The sequence below is a fragment of the Diadema antillarum genome, unplaced genomic scaffold, assembly GCF_040938485.1.
Source record: "Diadema antillarum isolate AM-2024a unplaced genomic scaffold, OU_Dant_1.0 seq00000821_RagTag, whole genome shotgun sequence".
Lineage (NCBI taxonomy): Eukaryota > Metazoa > Echinodermata > Echinoidea > Diadematoida > Diadematidae > Diadema > Diadema antillarum.
Genome location: NW_027271698.1, coordinates 3,135,738 through 3,148,758, shown reverse-complemented (window position 1 = coordinate 3,148,758; position 13,021 = coordinate 3,135,738). Strand labels below are relative to the sequence as shown.

General features: G+C 40.1%; 1 protein-coding gene across 1 annotated transcript in view; it reads left to right on the top strand.

Moving 5' to 3' along the window:
* The window catches only part of LOC139739888 (cilia- and flagella-associated protein 43-like), a 44,246-nt gene that overhangs the window by 8,704 nt on the left and 22,521 nt on the right, over positions 1–13,021 (top strand). Inside the window, exons 10-20 of the mRNA XM_071650489.1 lie at positions 2,422–2,674; positions 3,006–3,155; positions 3,422–3,603; positions 3,923–4,203; positions 5,343–5,526; positions 6,145–6,246; positions 6,919–6,996; positions 7,915–8,040; positions 8,329–8,433; positions 9,262–9,378; positions 12,127–12,168. Coding sequence (XP_071506590.1) covers positions 2,422–2,674; positions 3,006–3,155; positions 3,422–3,603; positions 3,923–4,203; positions 5,343–5,526; positions 6,145–6,246; positions 6,919–6,996; positions 7,915–8,040; positions 8,329–8,433; positions 9,262–9,378; positions 12,127–12,168 — 1,620 coding nt within the window. The remainder of the gene's footprint in view (positions 1–2,421; positions 2,675–3,005; positions 3,156–3,421; positions 3,604–3,922; positions 4,204–5,342; positions 5,527–6,144; positions 6,247–6,918; positions 6,997–7,914; positions 8,041–8,328; positions 8,434–9,261; positions 9,379–12,126; positions 12,169–13,021) is intronic.

The window sequence follows — 13,021 nt, the reverse complement described above, 5'->3', positions numbered from 1 at the left end:
CTAGTCTTTCAATCTGGAGACGATTAAGATTACTCAATAGATGTAATATCTAGATATTTTGTGGATTCATTGAAGTATTCAACTTGTAAGTTTTACCTTAATTGTAAGTATTTAAGACTCTTTAGCCTCTTTATAGGAGATACTTCAATCCAAATACATGAGTCCTGGGAATTTTTTTCTTCTTCTTCAGTGCATGTCAAACAAATAATTTCATTCTATTATGTCATTGGTTTCATTTGGAAATGTGTGTTCTGTGGAATAGCATAAGAAGAAAGGACAGAAGATAGAGGTAAGATGCCAGGAAGATTTGAAAGTGGTGACAGGTATCTTTTCACATAACTGTCATTGAAGCTGCAGATTGTTGGTGGTGTTGATGCACAGGCTTTAGGGATTCTGTCACTTTGCACAACATTCCTGGTATATGTAAAGAATTTGGGCCCTCTATCTCATTCTCTTCACAATCCAGTGGGCAGGCAAAACCATGGCCTGCGAGCCACGAATCCTTGGAATTTAGTCTGATTTAGTTGGAGGTCATTACACATTGGTTTGATGGAGTGTTTGATAAAGAAATTATGTATGCATAGTGAAACAATCTTATCACTAATAATTTACCGTTTTGTAAGATTTTTTTTGTTTGTTAAAGTAATCTGGATATCAGAAAGCTAGAAATTATGCAGCAGGAAAATGCATTCAAATTTCAAAGATGCACCTCACTTTGTGGTCTACCAAACATTGAACACTGTGCCACAGGAAAATATACGAAGAATATGGGGTGGTAGATCTGTAATTACTTTGTAATTAGTGTGTTTATTGAGGGAGGCTTGCTAAAAAATTTACAGGGGCTAGTTGACATCAAAGCTAACGGGTCTGTTTAGGAAAATGCAAGTGCAACCCATGAGCAGTCAAAACAGAAGTGGAGATACACTTGCACTGTACAGGACCACAGTCATGTGAGACTGGAGTAATTACTCTAGAAGTGGTAATTTTCGAGGTGTTGAAATTGTTGCACATTTTGTGCACCCAGAAACTAACACAAAAATAAGAGCATGCAAATATTTTTGCTTGCTGTATGTTCCATTAGTTCATGTCTTGATTGATGAGAATTAAAAACATGCAAAACTCATCTTATCCGGTCGAGCGCAAAAAAAATAAAAGATAAAAAAATGCTCACACGAAAATATCCACTTTTACAGTACATGGTGCATGTGGGCACTTGCCAAATACTGTGTTGTTAAACATGCATTTTGTTGTTTGTATTTGATTTCTAGGGGATAGCCTATGAGTTTCATGAATGGTGTCTTGAAGTGAATGTTATTGAGTGTGATGCCCAAACACTTTGTCTGAATTGAGTACAGGATTGAATGAGTACCCTTTGTACACATACACAGAGAATTGTCCTTTCACATGCATGCCATGGATTCTGGAATTATGGGATAAAATGCACTCTGGTTTGTGATCTGAAGCACTTGCCATGTTTTTGTGGTAGCATTGCATACAGAATGTGATGACCTCCTGCACTTGTGTCATGTTGCCATGGTTACATACCCTAGAAAGGTTCATGAAAGAAATTATACAGCCTCACTGTGATACATTTCAGAATACCCGCCGTGACTGAGAGGTCTCCTTTCACCTACATGCAATAGGTTGTGGAATTAGGGGTTAAAATGCACACGGATTTCTGATCTGAAGCACATGCCATTCTTCTGTGGTAGCATTGCATACAGAATGTGATGACCTCCTGCACTTATGTCATGTTGCCATGGTTACATACCCTTGAAAAAGGCATGAAGGAAACATTACAGTCTCACAATCAATAGATTTCAAAATATCCCCAATGATTACTTGTGCAATTATTTCTATTTCTTAATCTCTGTGTCAAAGTGCTTGAAGACTGTCAACTTTCTTTTTGTTTTCCACAACCAAATTATACATATTGCATGTTTTTACTTATGAAGTACAAGTATGCATGATCCTTGTAATGCTAATGCTGTGCTCTTTGGTGAATGAAATTCAGGTGGACTGGATATTGAGATCAATTAGAGTTAGAATAGAGGTTGGGAATTGGATGCAGAGTCAGCACCATGCACATAGCGTTTTTCAGGGCGGTACATCTATGTGACATTTTACACATGCTTTGCAACCCATGCAAAATGATATGAAAGAAAGTAATTTCTGTCACAGCAATTGTTCTGAAGTCAACAGCATATATGTGAAAAAAAAAATGAAACTAATAACATCTAGCATTATGTCGAGTATATTCATTTGAGCGAGTAAAATTTTAGTAAATTGTTGTTGTGAAATCAACAAAATCAATTTGCTTCAGTCATTGTCTGCTGCCCCCTTGCTACAGAGCAAAGACAGTGGTAGACACACCCTGTGATGTGGAGATTGAGACTGTTATGCTTTTCTTATTCTTTTCAGGCATCCTGCATCGCTGCCAGCCCCTCCTCCAGTACGATCGCAGTCGGGACATTGTCCGGCCACATTTGCTACGTGGATGCCTCCCGCTTAGAGCAGCCACGGCTGGTCAAGAAGAGCCACGCCCACCGCATGCCAGTCAACCACCTGACCTATGACACCGAGGGACGCTTCCTCTTCTCGGCAGGGGAAGACGGGCACGTCATCATCAGCGATTCGCGGCCTTCCACCGACTTCAAGACCCTGGCACAGACCCGTAAGCTAAAAAGAACAAACATATTTCAAGTTTTGTTAGAGTATAGTGATGAACTAACTTAGTTGTCTCTTTAGAGAAGTAGTTCACACAATTAAGCAATAGGGTATTTCATCTTGCTGTTGATCGTAAACCTGTAACCATTAATTAGAGTTGCACAAAGCCTACATTGCTAGATGAACCGGTAGTCACTTATTTCATGTCAATAGAGTATTTCAAGACCACACATCAAACCTTGTCTTCAATATGATATATTGATTACTCTTTAGATGTTAGTAATCAACATATGAAGGTAGCACTAATTGTGTTGTGCTCTATATCTGTTTGTTTCCAGCTGTGTCTGGTCCTGTTCTGAGCATCTCCTGCAATGTGGAGGGCAAGCATGGTCCAGCCCGAGTGGTGGTGACGGTCAACACTGACCCTTCAGAGAGTCCTGGTGCAGATAAGCTGGTAGCCTTCGATGTTCCTGGGAATTTGGCTGAAGGTGAGGAATTAGCCTGGCTCCCACCAACTGAAATTGGAAGTGATGGAATCAGGGTTTAGAATCAAGTTCATATGCAGAAGTGTCCGGGTTGATATCTAATCAGTGATTTCAAAACTTGATCCTTTGTTTAAGAATTTAAAGTCAGATCAATAAAGTCATGAACCATCCAAGCTCCATGTGCATTATGGTAGGAAATGCACAAAACAAGCCTGAGCTAATATTCTAAACTTGCTGAATGTGTTATCTGTCTTTGGTGTCGCCCGTAGATCTGTCCAACGTACTGGCCAGTCCTAAGTGTGACCTCAAAGAGGACATTGTCCGTAAGATGGTTCTGACCCTGCCCACGGAAGCCCTGTGTGCTGCCGTGGGCTTGGATGGTGATGTCTACACTCTAGCTATCAACAAGCACCTCCAGAAGATGACACTGCCCAAAGAACCTCCAAAGCAGGTAAGTGGAGCCGAATGGGTGTCAAATATCACCCCTGCATCTTTGCTGACAGGTGTTTCACAAGATAACATGCTCAAGAGTGTCAGTATTCACTGTCGGCAATATCTGACTAGTCTGACGAGTAGGAATAACAATACAATAGCCAAATCCTGCTCTTTCTGGTCGAAGCTGCACGATAAAGCAACAAAGATGATTTCTATCGTGATGAGCCACATTTTTTTTTTTTTAACAGTCATTCCCGGAAGCTCCCTCCAGAGGACTACTAAATATGTCTTCTTTCTCACCAGTCGCTTATCTCTGTTTTCTGTATCTACTCAAGAACAATCAGCAAGCCTGTCAGCTGCACTGTGAAGAGGACATACCACTCGGCGAGCTTGCTGGGGGTACCCTTCTCCTGTCCTACCACCGGCGCTGGCTGGTGACTGGCACCCCGGACGGCATGATGACCATCCGCAGCACGGACGACCTGGAGCAGCCCCTAACCATGCACTGCCACAGCTTCCAGACGGGGGGTGTCCACAGGGTGTGTCTGACTCAGGATGGCACCCAGGTCCTCACAGTCGGGGCACAGGATGGCACTGTCGCCTGCTACACCTGGAAGTGAGTCCTCCCCATTGATATACGCACTGGATAAAGCATGCTTTACCTAACTAGCTGCATACATGGTTTTGAAACCACCAGACGAAGTTGAAAGTAATCCCTTTATTTGTTCATGTGGATATACTGTATGTGTGCGGAAATGAGCATACCTATAATTTTCATAGCCCACAAATGACACATCCACATATGCAAGCTGAATATAACGTACGTTGTATGAGTGAATGGGCACTTTGTTTGTTTGTTGTTGTTTTCGGAGAACTTTTAGACACTGTTGCTGGTTTCATGATGAGGACGCTTTTGCTATATCCAGTAATTTATATTGATGGTCTTCCCCCATCTTCTCTTTGATACCTTCTTCACAATCATCACAGCTTTACTCAATCTATAGACCATTTCACTTCTGTCCCCACACTCTGACCCCTGCTGTACCATCTGAAGATTATTCCTGCTCCCTTTCGAAATTCTGTCCAGCTAACGCTTTCCATACATGACTTTATATACTAAAACTTATCCTCTTCATCTGTCTTTGTATTTGGATAGAAATTATCATACTTTGATAGACAACAACAAGCATGAGAACTAAAAAGTAAATGAGTTTAGTTTTTCTTCTTCTCACACATTACAATATTTCCAAAGTGATGAGTTTCCTTCACTATCTTGTACTCCTCCGTTATACTAAACTAGATGACCCAAAGTCAGTTTAAGTCAAATCCATTGTTTAACTTTACTCCCTGGACTAAACTAAACATGAAATAGGCATACTTTTATGTGTGCATGTCAGCACACACTCTTTATTGGATGTCTGTTGGTGGACGCAATTTTTCATGCACATCTACCCAGATGAACTTTGCATAATCCATTAATTAGATACTAAAGGACTGTCTGTATGAATTCTTGCCAATGTTCTCTTCTTTGATTATGTCTAAAGTTTCACGAGAACATTGGAGAAAATTCTCCACCAGTCGATTGATTGTGAGTCGTAGAAAATATTTTTGTGAAGCATTTGGCAAGCACAGTAAATGACCCGACTTAGCTTATTTTTGTATTCTTCGAAATAGATATTGAACAGATATCAATCTTTGCTGACAATTAAGGAAATAGTTGCTCACCACCATGTTATCTTTTATCTTCCCTTATAGTTTCAATTCGATGGGAAAGACCAAGGCCAATTCATCCATCGAGGCTGCCCGCTCACACAAGTCCATGCTGCAGGCCATCAGGAAACGAGAGGACGAGGTGCTCTCTGCCATGAAGGAGTGGAGCCCTCACTCCCTCGGTGGCTCCCGTTCCGCCTCTCATGAACTCCTCTCTACTTCAAATGAGGTACGTTCTTTGGATATATTTTTAGTCTGATTGTGTTTGGATGTTTTTGTTTTGTTCATCTGACCTTAACCTGTTGAGGACGAGTCCCGAGTATACTTGGGCAGGTGTCTATGGAAAATGCGTATTGAAGCAAAATCAAACCGTCCCCAACGGGTTAATTTGATGCCGAGACCGCCAAATCTAAGTAGATGATGGCAGTCCAGAATCAGATCATCTGTGATGAAAGTACAAATTGTGCAAAGTACAATTCCCCATACTGTCTTAATCATTCTTGCATATGTAAAGATAATATGTGATAGCTTTAAATAGTAAAGATCTTTTCATCTCAATTTTTTGCTTTTGTTTGTGTGAATAAAACTATCAATCAGGGTCTACACTAGGTAACATTTTTTTTTTGTCAATGATTTCAGAGTTTGTACATCTTTGCAAAGTCTCTTTATTATATTAATGAAAAAGAGATGGGAAATTCTCTTTTACTGGTTTATGATGGATGCCTCAGAGTTAATGATAAATTGATTTCTTTTTCAAGAAACCAGTTTGGAATGATGACATTTGGTATCAAATCTTGTTTCCTTTCCTTCGAAGTTACTCTGAAGTATGACTGCCTTATATTTTCAGGCACTGACTGTTGAGAAAGCTATAGAAAGTGATCAGATCTATGTGACCCCGACACCCACCCTTACCGGTGACCCTGCCTGGATGGATGTCAAGGAATTAGAGGTGAGAAAGCCGTAGTAGATATCCGTCACCATCATCACGCTATGATGAGAAATCAGCCAGTTCTTCTGTAGTCATCGCCCTTCTGGTTACTGTCATCAATCTTCTGGTTACTGCAGAACCAGAAATATTTGCAGCAAGAAACAAATTGGACCGATGGTCTTTTCTGAGGCATGAAGTTTTTGCAAATTGCCACTGTCATTCAATTGATATAGTGTAGACAAGAACTTTTGTGTGCATTTTAATTTTGCGAATCTTGGCTCACAAAATTTGCAAAAATCTTATGCATGAGAAAATTTCTGGTGTTACAGTATTCTGTTTTTATCTGTGAGCACAATTTGCTTTTAAAAAGATTAATGTAATTGAAAAACTTTCCTCAGAAATGTATTCAATATTCTAATCACATAACAAGCATATAAATCTACCATTCTCTTCTGTGATGTTCAAATGAAGCAAAGTTTTACTACTATGGAAAAGATACTCTTTGTGAATCATTATGTCTACAACATATTGTATGCTGTGCAGCGTTTACACTGAGTGCATGTTGGATGAACTAAATGCACGGTCATGAGACATGATCATGCATTCGCCATTCATGACTGTACAGTCTTGAACCTGTCTTAGAGTACACCATGCTACAGTGATCATTATCCGTGATACTGTGTCTACTCTCAGGCCTTGCACGAGGAAGACAAACAGTACGCCGATGTCAAGATGGAGCTTAGGGGAGAGATTCGTGATCTGAGAAGGACGGTGAGTTCACTGCTACCAAAATTCTATGACTATGATGTACATGTAGTTTCTCATCATGACACTATGATGGCCCTGTTCAGAAGAAAGAAACTGTAGTAATCACATTGTGACCAAAGCAGATTTCTTTCCCTCTAACTTCTCTTCTTTTAGTCATTTGGATACCAATGGCTTCATTCAGTGACTATGATAAGTTACATTTTATTCTGACAAAGCATAGAGTTTGTAAAATTAGGTATACCCATATTTCAGCTTTTCCTTTGCTTAGACATGCTCTGTGCCAAGTTCTAGGTATCAGTATCAGGTCAGTATTAACAATTTTTCCAAAAGCAGTTTTAAAACTACCTTCAATGCTGTTGATATTCTGTAACACACAAGCAGATAGTGATAGTCAATAAATAGCTAGAAACCCAATATATTGAACACATTGGCCCGAATTCACAAAGGTGGTACAAATGAAACCATGGTTTAAACCATGGACAAAAACCATGGAGCGCCAAGTGTCGCATGGAATATTTTGTTTCAAAATCAGTCATTTCGTTGATGAAATGATTATTTTGTAACGAAATGACAACATTTTGTAACTAAATAAACAAAAACAACTAAATGAAATGATAATTTCGTTAACGAAACAGTCATTTTGTCGACGAAATGACCCATTTCGTAACGAAATATTCCATGCGACACTTGGCGCTCCATGGTTTTTGTCCATGGTTTAGACCATGGTTTCATTTGTACCACCTTCATGAATTCGGGCCTTTTAGTGTTGTTCATATTCATTAAAGGCAACTTTACCAATGAGCAGCTAGTAAATGATGTATTACTTGCACTCATTCTAATTAATGCTCAGAGAAAAATTGTAGAATTGAAGCAACTGAAGTAATCTGCAATCGGGCAAGTCTTACTGCTCTTGTTCCTCAGATCCAAGACATGATGAAACTGAATGAAACCCTACCAGACATTGAAAAGCTCGGACATCATGAATTCAACCTTGACACAGAGGAACAGCAGCGACTACAGGCTGAGGGAGAGGCTGAAGTACAACAGGTATGTCAATATGTGTGGGACTACATGTGTCAATTCAACACAGACACTTGGACGAAACTTTTGTTATTTTAGAATATTTTTAAAGATTTTTTTCATATTGTTGTTTTTGTTGTGTTATTCTTATTACTATCGTCATTATCATCAATATCATCATATGCTGTCATTAATTTGTACCATCATTAGAATTAGCACTATCGTTATCATACGCAGAGCTGTATAAAGCAAAGTGCATACAGTATCACCACCAAATGAACTGATTTTCTAAATTTCTTTAATGTCCCTGTGTAGATCCGCGAAGAGATGGAAATGGAAGACCTGGCTAAAATGTACATGAGGGAGATCATCAAGAATGAATGCTGGGACTCTATGATCAACAAGGGACGTAGCATCAAGGTAAGCAAGACCTCATTTCCCTACTAGCCAAGGAGGAAGAGTGTTTGCTTCATCCATAGGGGATGAGCACACATTCATCTTTACATACACCTTGTTTGTACATATCAAGAGTTTTGTTGCAAAAAAAACAAAAAACAAAAAAAATAAAGGATTTTATAACAAGTGAGGTATTACAGGAGATGTTTAATTTTGCTCCATCTGATGATGGACTTACTTTGAAATGTTTAAAGATGGTGCTTAGCTCATTTTGCAATAAAACTCTTCATATGTTTTAGGATGCAAAAGTGTATCAGTGTGTGAATGACTGAAGACAAAAGTTTGCACCATAAGGTACGGGTGCGTGAATATTTTTATTTTATTCATGGATATATAAGCACAGATTGTGAAGGGATGGGATTAATGCCCTTCGATCGTTCTGTAAAGCACAGGAATAAAATGCCACCAAATACATGCAATCGCAGAGCTCTGTGTGATATATGATATTTGGTATTTGACACTGCATTTGTTTGTCAATCTTTGTCACTGCAACAATTTTGAGCAAGGTTAGGGCTGTTTTGTTTGTTTGTTTGTTTGTTTGTTTGTTTGTTGTTTGTTTTTGAAATTTTTTGTAATGTCCTTTTCACCTTACCTTGCAAATCACCAGAAGTTCAAGTTCAGGTCAAATTTCTTTTGCTTCAAGATTTTATTTATATTTTAGGGTAGATTCTTCATCCATAAATGTTGCTGGGAAGATTGATGTATTATACCATAACCCATCAAGAAAAGCAAGCCCCATTGTCTTCAACCATTAAAAGTCTGTGCCTCATAATTGTTCCTTATTTCCCCCAGGCCTTCCACCTGAACCTTGAGGTCAGCAACTATCCAATGAGGGAGAGGAGCAAGGAAGAGATGGAGGAGCTGGGGTTTGTCACCAACGTCCGGCGCATCGAGGTGGCGGAGATGGCTGTGAGTTCATGGCTCGCTGATCAGAGCCCCATTCAATTAAAAAAAAAAAAAAAAAAAAAAAAAAAAAAAATATATATATATATATATATATATATATATATATATATATATATTGTTATGATAGCAACTCTTGCTGGAATGGCAGCTGTTGTGGTAATCATCATCTCGTGGCATCACACAACCATTTCCCAATGTCTAGCGCATGCAAGAGCCACGTCATTCGCCACTGCCAGGTCCCTCTCGGTACAAGGTTGTAACATTGCATTGCAGCTCAGAAGATGAGGCATAGTCTGGCTGCCCTGCCCACACTCACACTCTGCAGAGCTATCAGTGTACCCCCACTTCAGCATGTTTGCCTTGCACTTCCCCATGCACGATCTTAATCTGTTCAAGCTACGCCAGGTGATCCATGACTGTTTGGAACCTGCAGGGAGTGACTCGGTTGGATTGATTTGCATGTGATTGTCGTATCCAGATTCCCTTAATCTGTCATCCCACAGTTTCATACGTTCTGTTGATACGTTGCTTTCTAAGGGGGAGACAGTGGCCAGGAAGCTTCTGCGTGATTTCAAGCGTTGTGGTATCACAGCATGGCCAAAAAGGGGATGTCTTTCGTCTTCCATCTGCCTGAGGCGTTCCTTTTTGCTTGCAACCGCCCTTCTTACATCAGGGGGGGGCGATTCCGGAGAGAATGTAGATGTCGTCAGTCTTGGTAGGCTTCATGCAGCCAGTGATACAGCGACAGCTTGTGTTCAGCACTGGGTCGATCTTCTTCGCATGAGCTGAACGCTCCCACACTGCGCAAGCATACTCAGCAGCAGAGAAGCAGAGAGCCAAAGCTGTTGACCTGATGGTTGTTGGATTTGCTCCCCACAATGATGTGCTCAGCTTGCGAAGTAGGGTATTCCTGGCGCTCACCTTCCCTTTCAACTTCATGACATGCGATTTGAAGGTTAGGGAACGATCAAGGGTGACGCCAAGATACACTGGGTTGTCACAGTGTTCTAGGACTGTACCATTCCATGAGATCTTTAGTTTCCGGTTTGAGTGCATGTTCTTCAGATGGAAGGCGCACACCTGTGTCTTAGATGGATTTGCTCTCAGGTGATTTGCGTTGTAATAGGAGGACAGGTTGTCAAGTGCCTCAGTCAAAGTAGTTTCCGTTTCAGGAAAGTCCACAGTCTGGGTGGTGATGCACAAATCGTCTGCGTAGATAAAGCTCCTGGTGTTGTGGTGAATAGGCTGGTCATTCACATAGATGTTGAACAAGATGGGTGCCAAGACACTCCCTTGAGGTAGCCCATTCTTCTGCTTACGCCAGGGACTTCTCTTTCCTGACAGCTCAACATGAAAGCGTCGGTTTTGGATCAAACACTCCACCATTCTGGTTAGGTGTGAGTTCCGAGTCATGGCAAGTACTTTATGTAGGAGTCGACGGTGGTTTACAGTGTCGTAAGCTGCTGACAGATCAACAAATACAGCTCCTGTAATGATGCCTTTTTGGAAGCCATCCTCGATGTGTTGGGTAAGATTCAGGAGTTGTCCCACACACGACTTTCCAGGTCTAAACCCTGCCTGCTCCTTGATGAGAGATGGTTCTACTACATCTACGAGGCGGGTCAAGATGAGGCGCTCAAATAGCTTGTATGTATGGCAAAGAAGTGATATCGGCCTGTAGCTCTTTGCTGCAGCGGCATCTTTCCCAGGCTTCAGAAGGGCGATGACACGGGCACGTCGCCAAATCTTTGGTATATAGCACCTCTCCACGCAGTTGTTATACATAGACAGCAACCAATGTTTCGAGGTGTGGTAATGACAAAAATCCAGCTTCCTGATCGGCTATTGCCGTTGGGAAGTTGCTATTCCAGCAAGAGTTGCTATCCTAATAATGTTTATGAAACACGGTTGTGGTAGAAACTTTGGGGTAGGGATTTGGGAGGAGTGTGGGTTTTCCCAATCATTTGTAATCAAGTGGACTATTTAATAAACAGCAATAATTAAAACTGAAACAAAGAGAAACAACACAAACAGGAACGAACCTGAAATGCTATTTATTCAAATTGCTGATTCATGTGTCGAGTTGTTTTTATTGCTGCTGATTGATAAATGGCCCTTCATGGACGTAAATACCAATTTTTCAGTGTTTTAAGTGAAAGGCATGATGAAAAAGAATGTCATGGGCATATACCTATTCCATCCGAGTATGTATGCCCATGATTTTTTCATCATGGCTATTGCTCAAAACACTGAATAATCTTTGTGTATTTACGTCCATGAAGGGTAATTTGTCGGTTGCAATAAAAAACACAATGCCTCAAGACAGTGAAAGATGGTGAGTTTCATTTCATGATTCAACTGTCACATATACTTAGTTCAGTCCTTCAAGCCTTCATTTTGAATATCAAAATTTATGCAACTAGGTGTGACATGAAGAGGGAGACAAATTGAAGAAACTCACACCTTAGCCTTCACCCCTCTGCATAATATCTTGCTTTCACAGGTATCACATATGTGGAAAGCTATAGTGCATTTGAATGTCACAGGAAGTGTGTGATGTGTGGAAGATTTAAGGAGGGATGAGTCTGATGTTAGCAAACACTTTTTGACATACACTTAAATATGATCATGCCATTTTATCCTGCCACTACATATCATCAAACATGTATTGTTTGGCACATTCTGTTATTTGCAGTGATATGTAGTGTATCAAAATTCCCATTGATCAAACTTTTGACTTTTCTCCCACAGGCCAGGAAAGAGATTGTGGAACTGCAGAATGCTCAGGGCGGGGTAAGGTCATCTTTAACGTAATTTTTCTCATCTCAAGTCAAAGACGACTTTCTCATGCGATCAAACCTCTCTTTTTTTCTTTCTTTAAGTTATTCCTGATAGATTTTCCTGTTCATAGCATTTTTTTCTTTTTTTCCTGTGCCAATATTCATTGCTGTGTTACCAGACAAGAGAAACGTCAGATTATCAAAATAGACAAGAGTGTCACTTATTTTTTCCGTCATGTTAGGAAATTGACAGCACACATCAAATTTGATCTGAAGCTAGTAGCCACTCACAGATTTTGCTTACAGTATGTGTAGATGCAATTTAGTTCACTTTCATAGCAGATCATGGAAAATTTACTCTAAGACTTTCCAAGTCATATGACCGTATTTTCAGTGAAACTTTTATCTGTGGACACGATGCCATATTTGTATCATGTGTGAAGAGTGGTTGTAGGAGATTTATATCAAGTTCTAAAAATACATGTGTATGGAAGCTGTAGCTGTTGGCATGAGATTCTTTGGAATTTTGTTTTACTGATTCAAAGAACACAGCAGCTGTATGCTCTTTTATTGTCACTTTTGCAAAAGGTAATCGATCAGACATTTATGCAAGTTGTTGGTGTCACACTAGTTATTCTTCTCATTATGATTAGAAATTGAAAAAAAAAAAGTAGTTCAGTAAAAAGTGTGACTTCTCAAACAAGCCATTTTGTTTTGTATATTGATATACTGGTACTGCTAGTATTTAGACTGCCAGGGACCACTATGAATTTACATGTCTGTTGCATTAGGGCTGTATTACTAGTAGTCACTTGATAGTGCATCACTGGCTGCACTGGCCTGGGATAATGCATGTGGAGCAGATA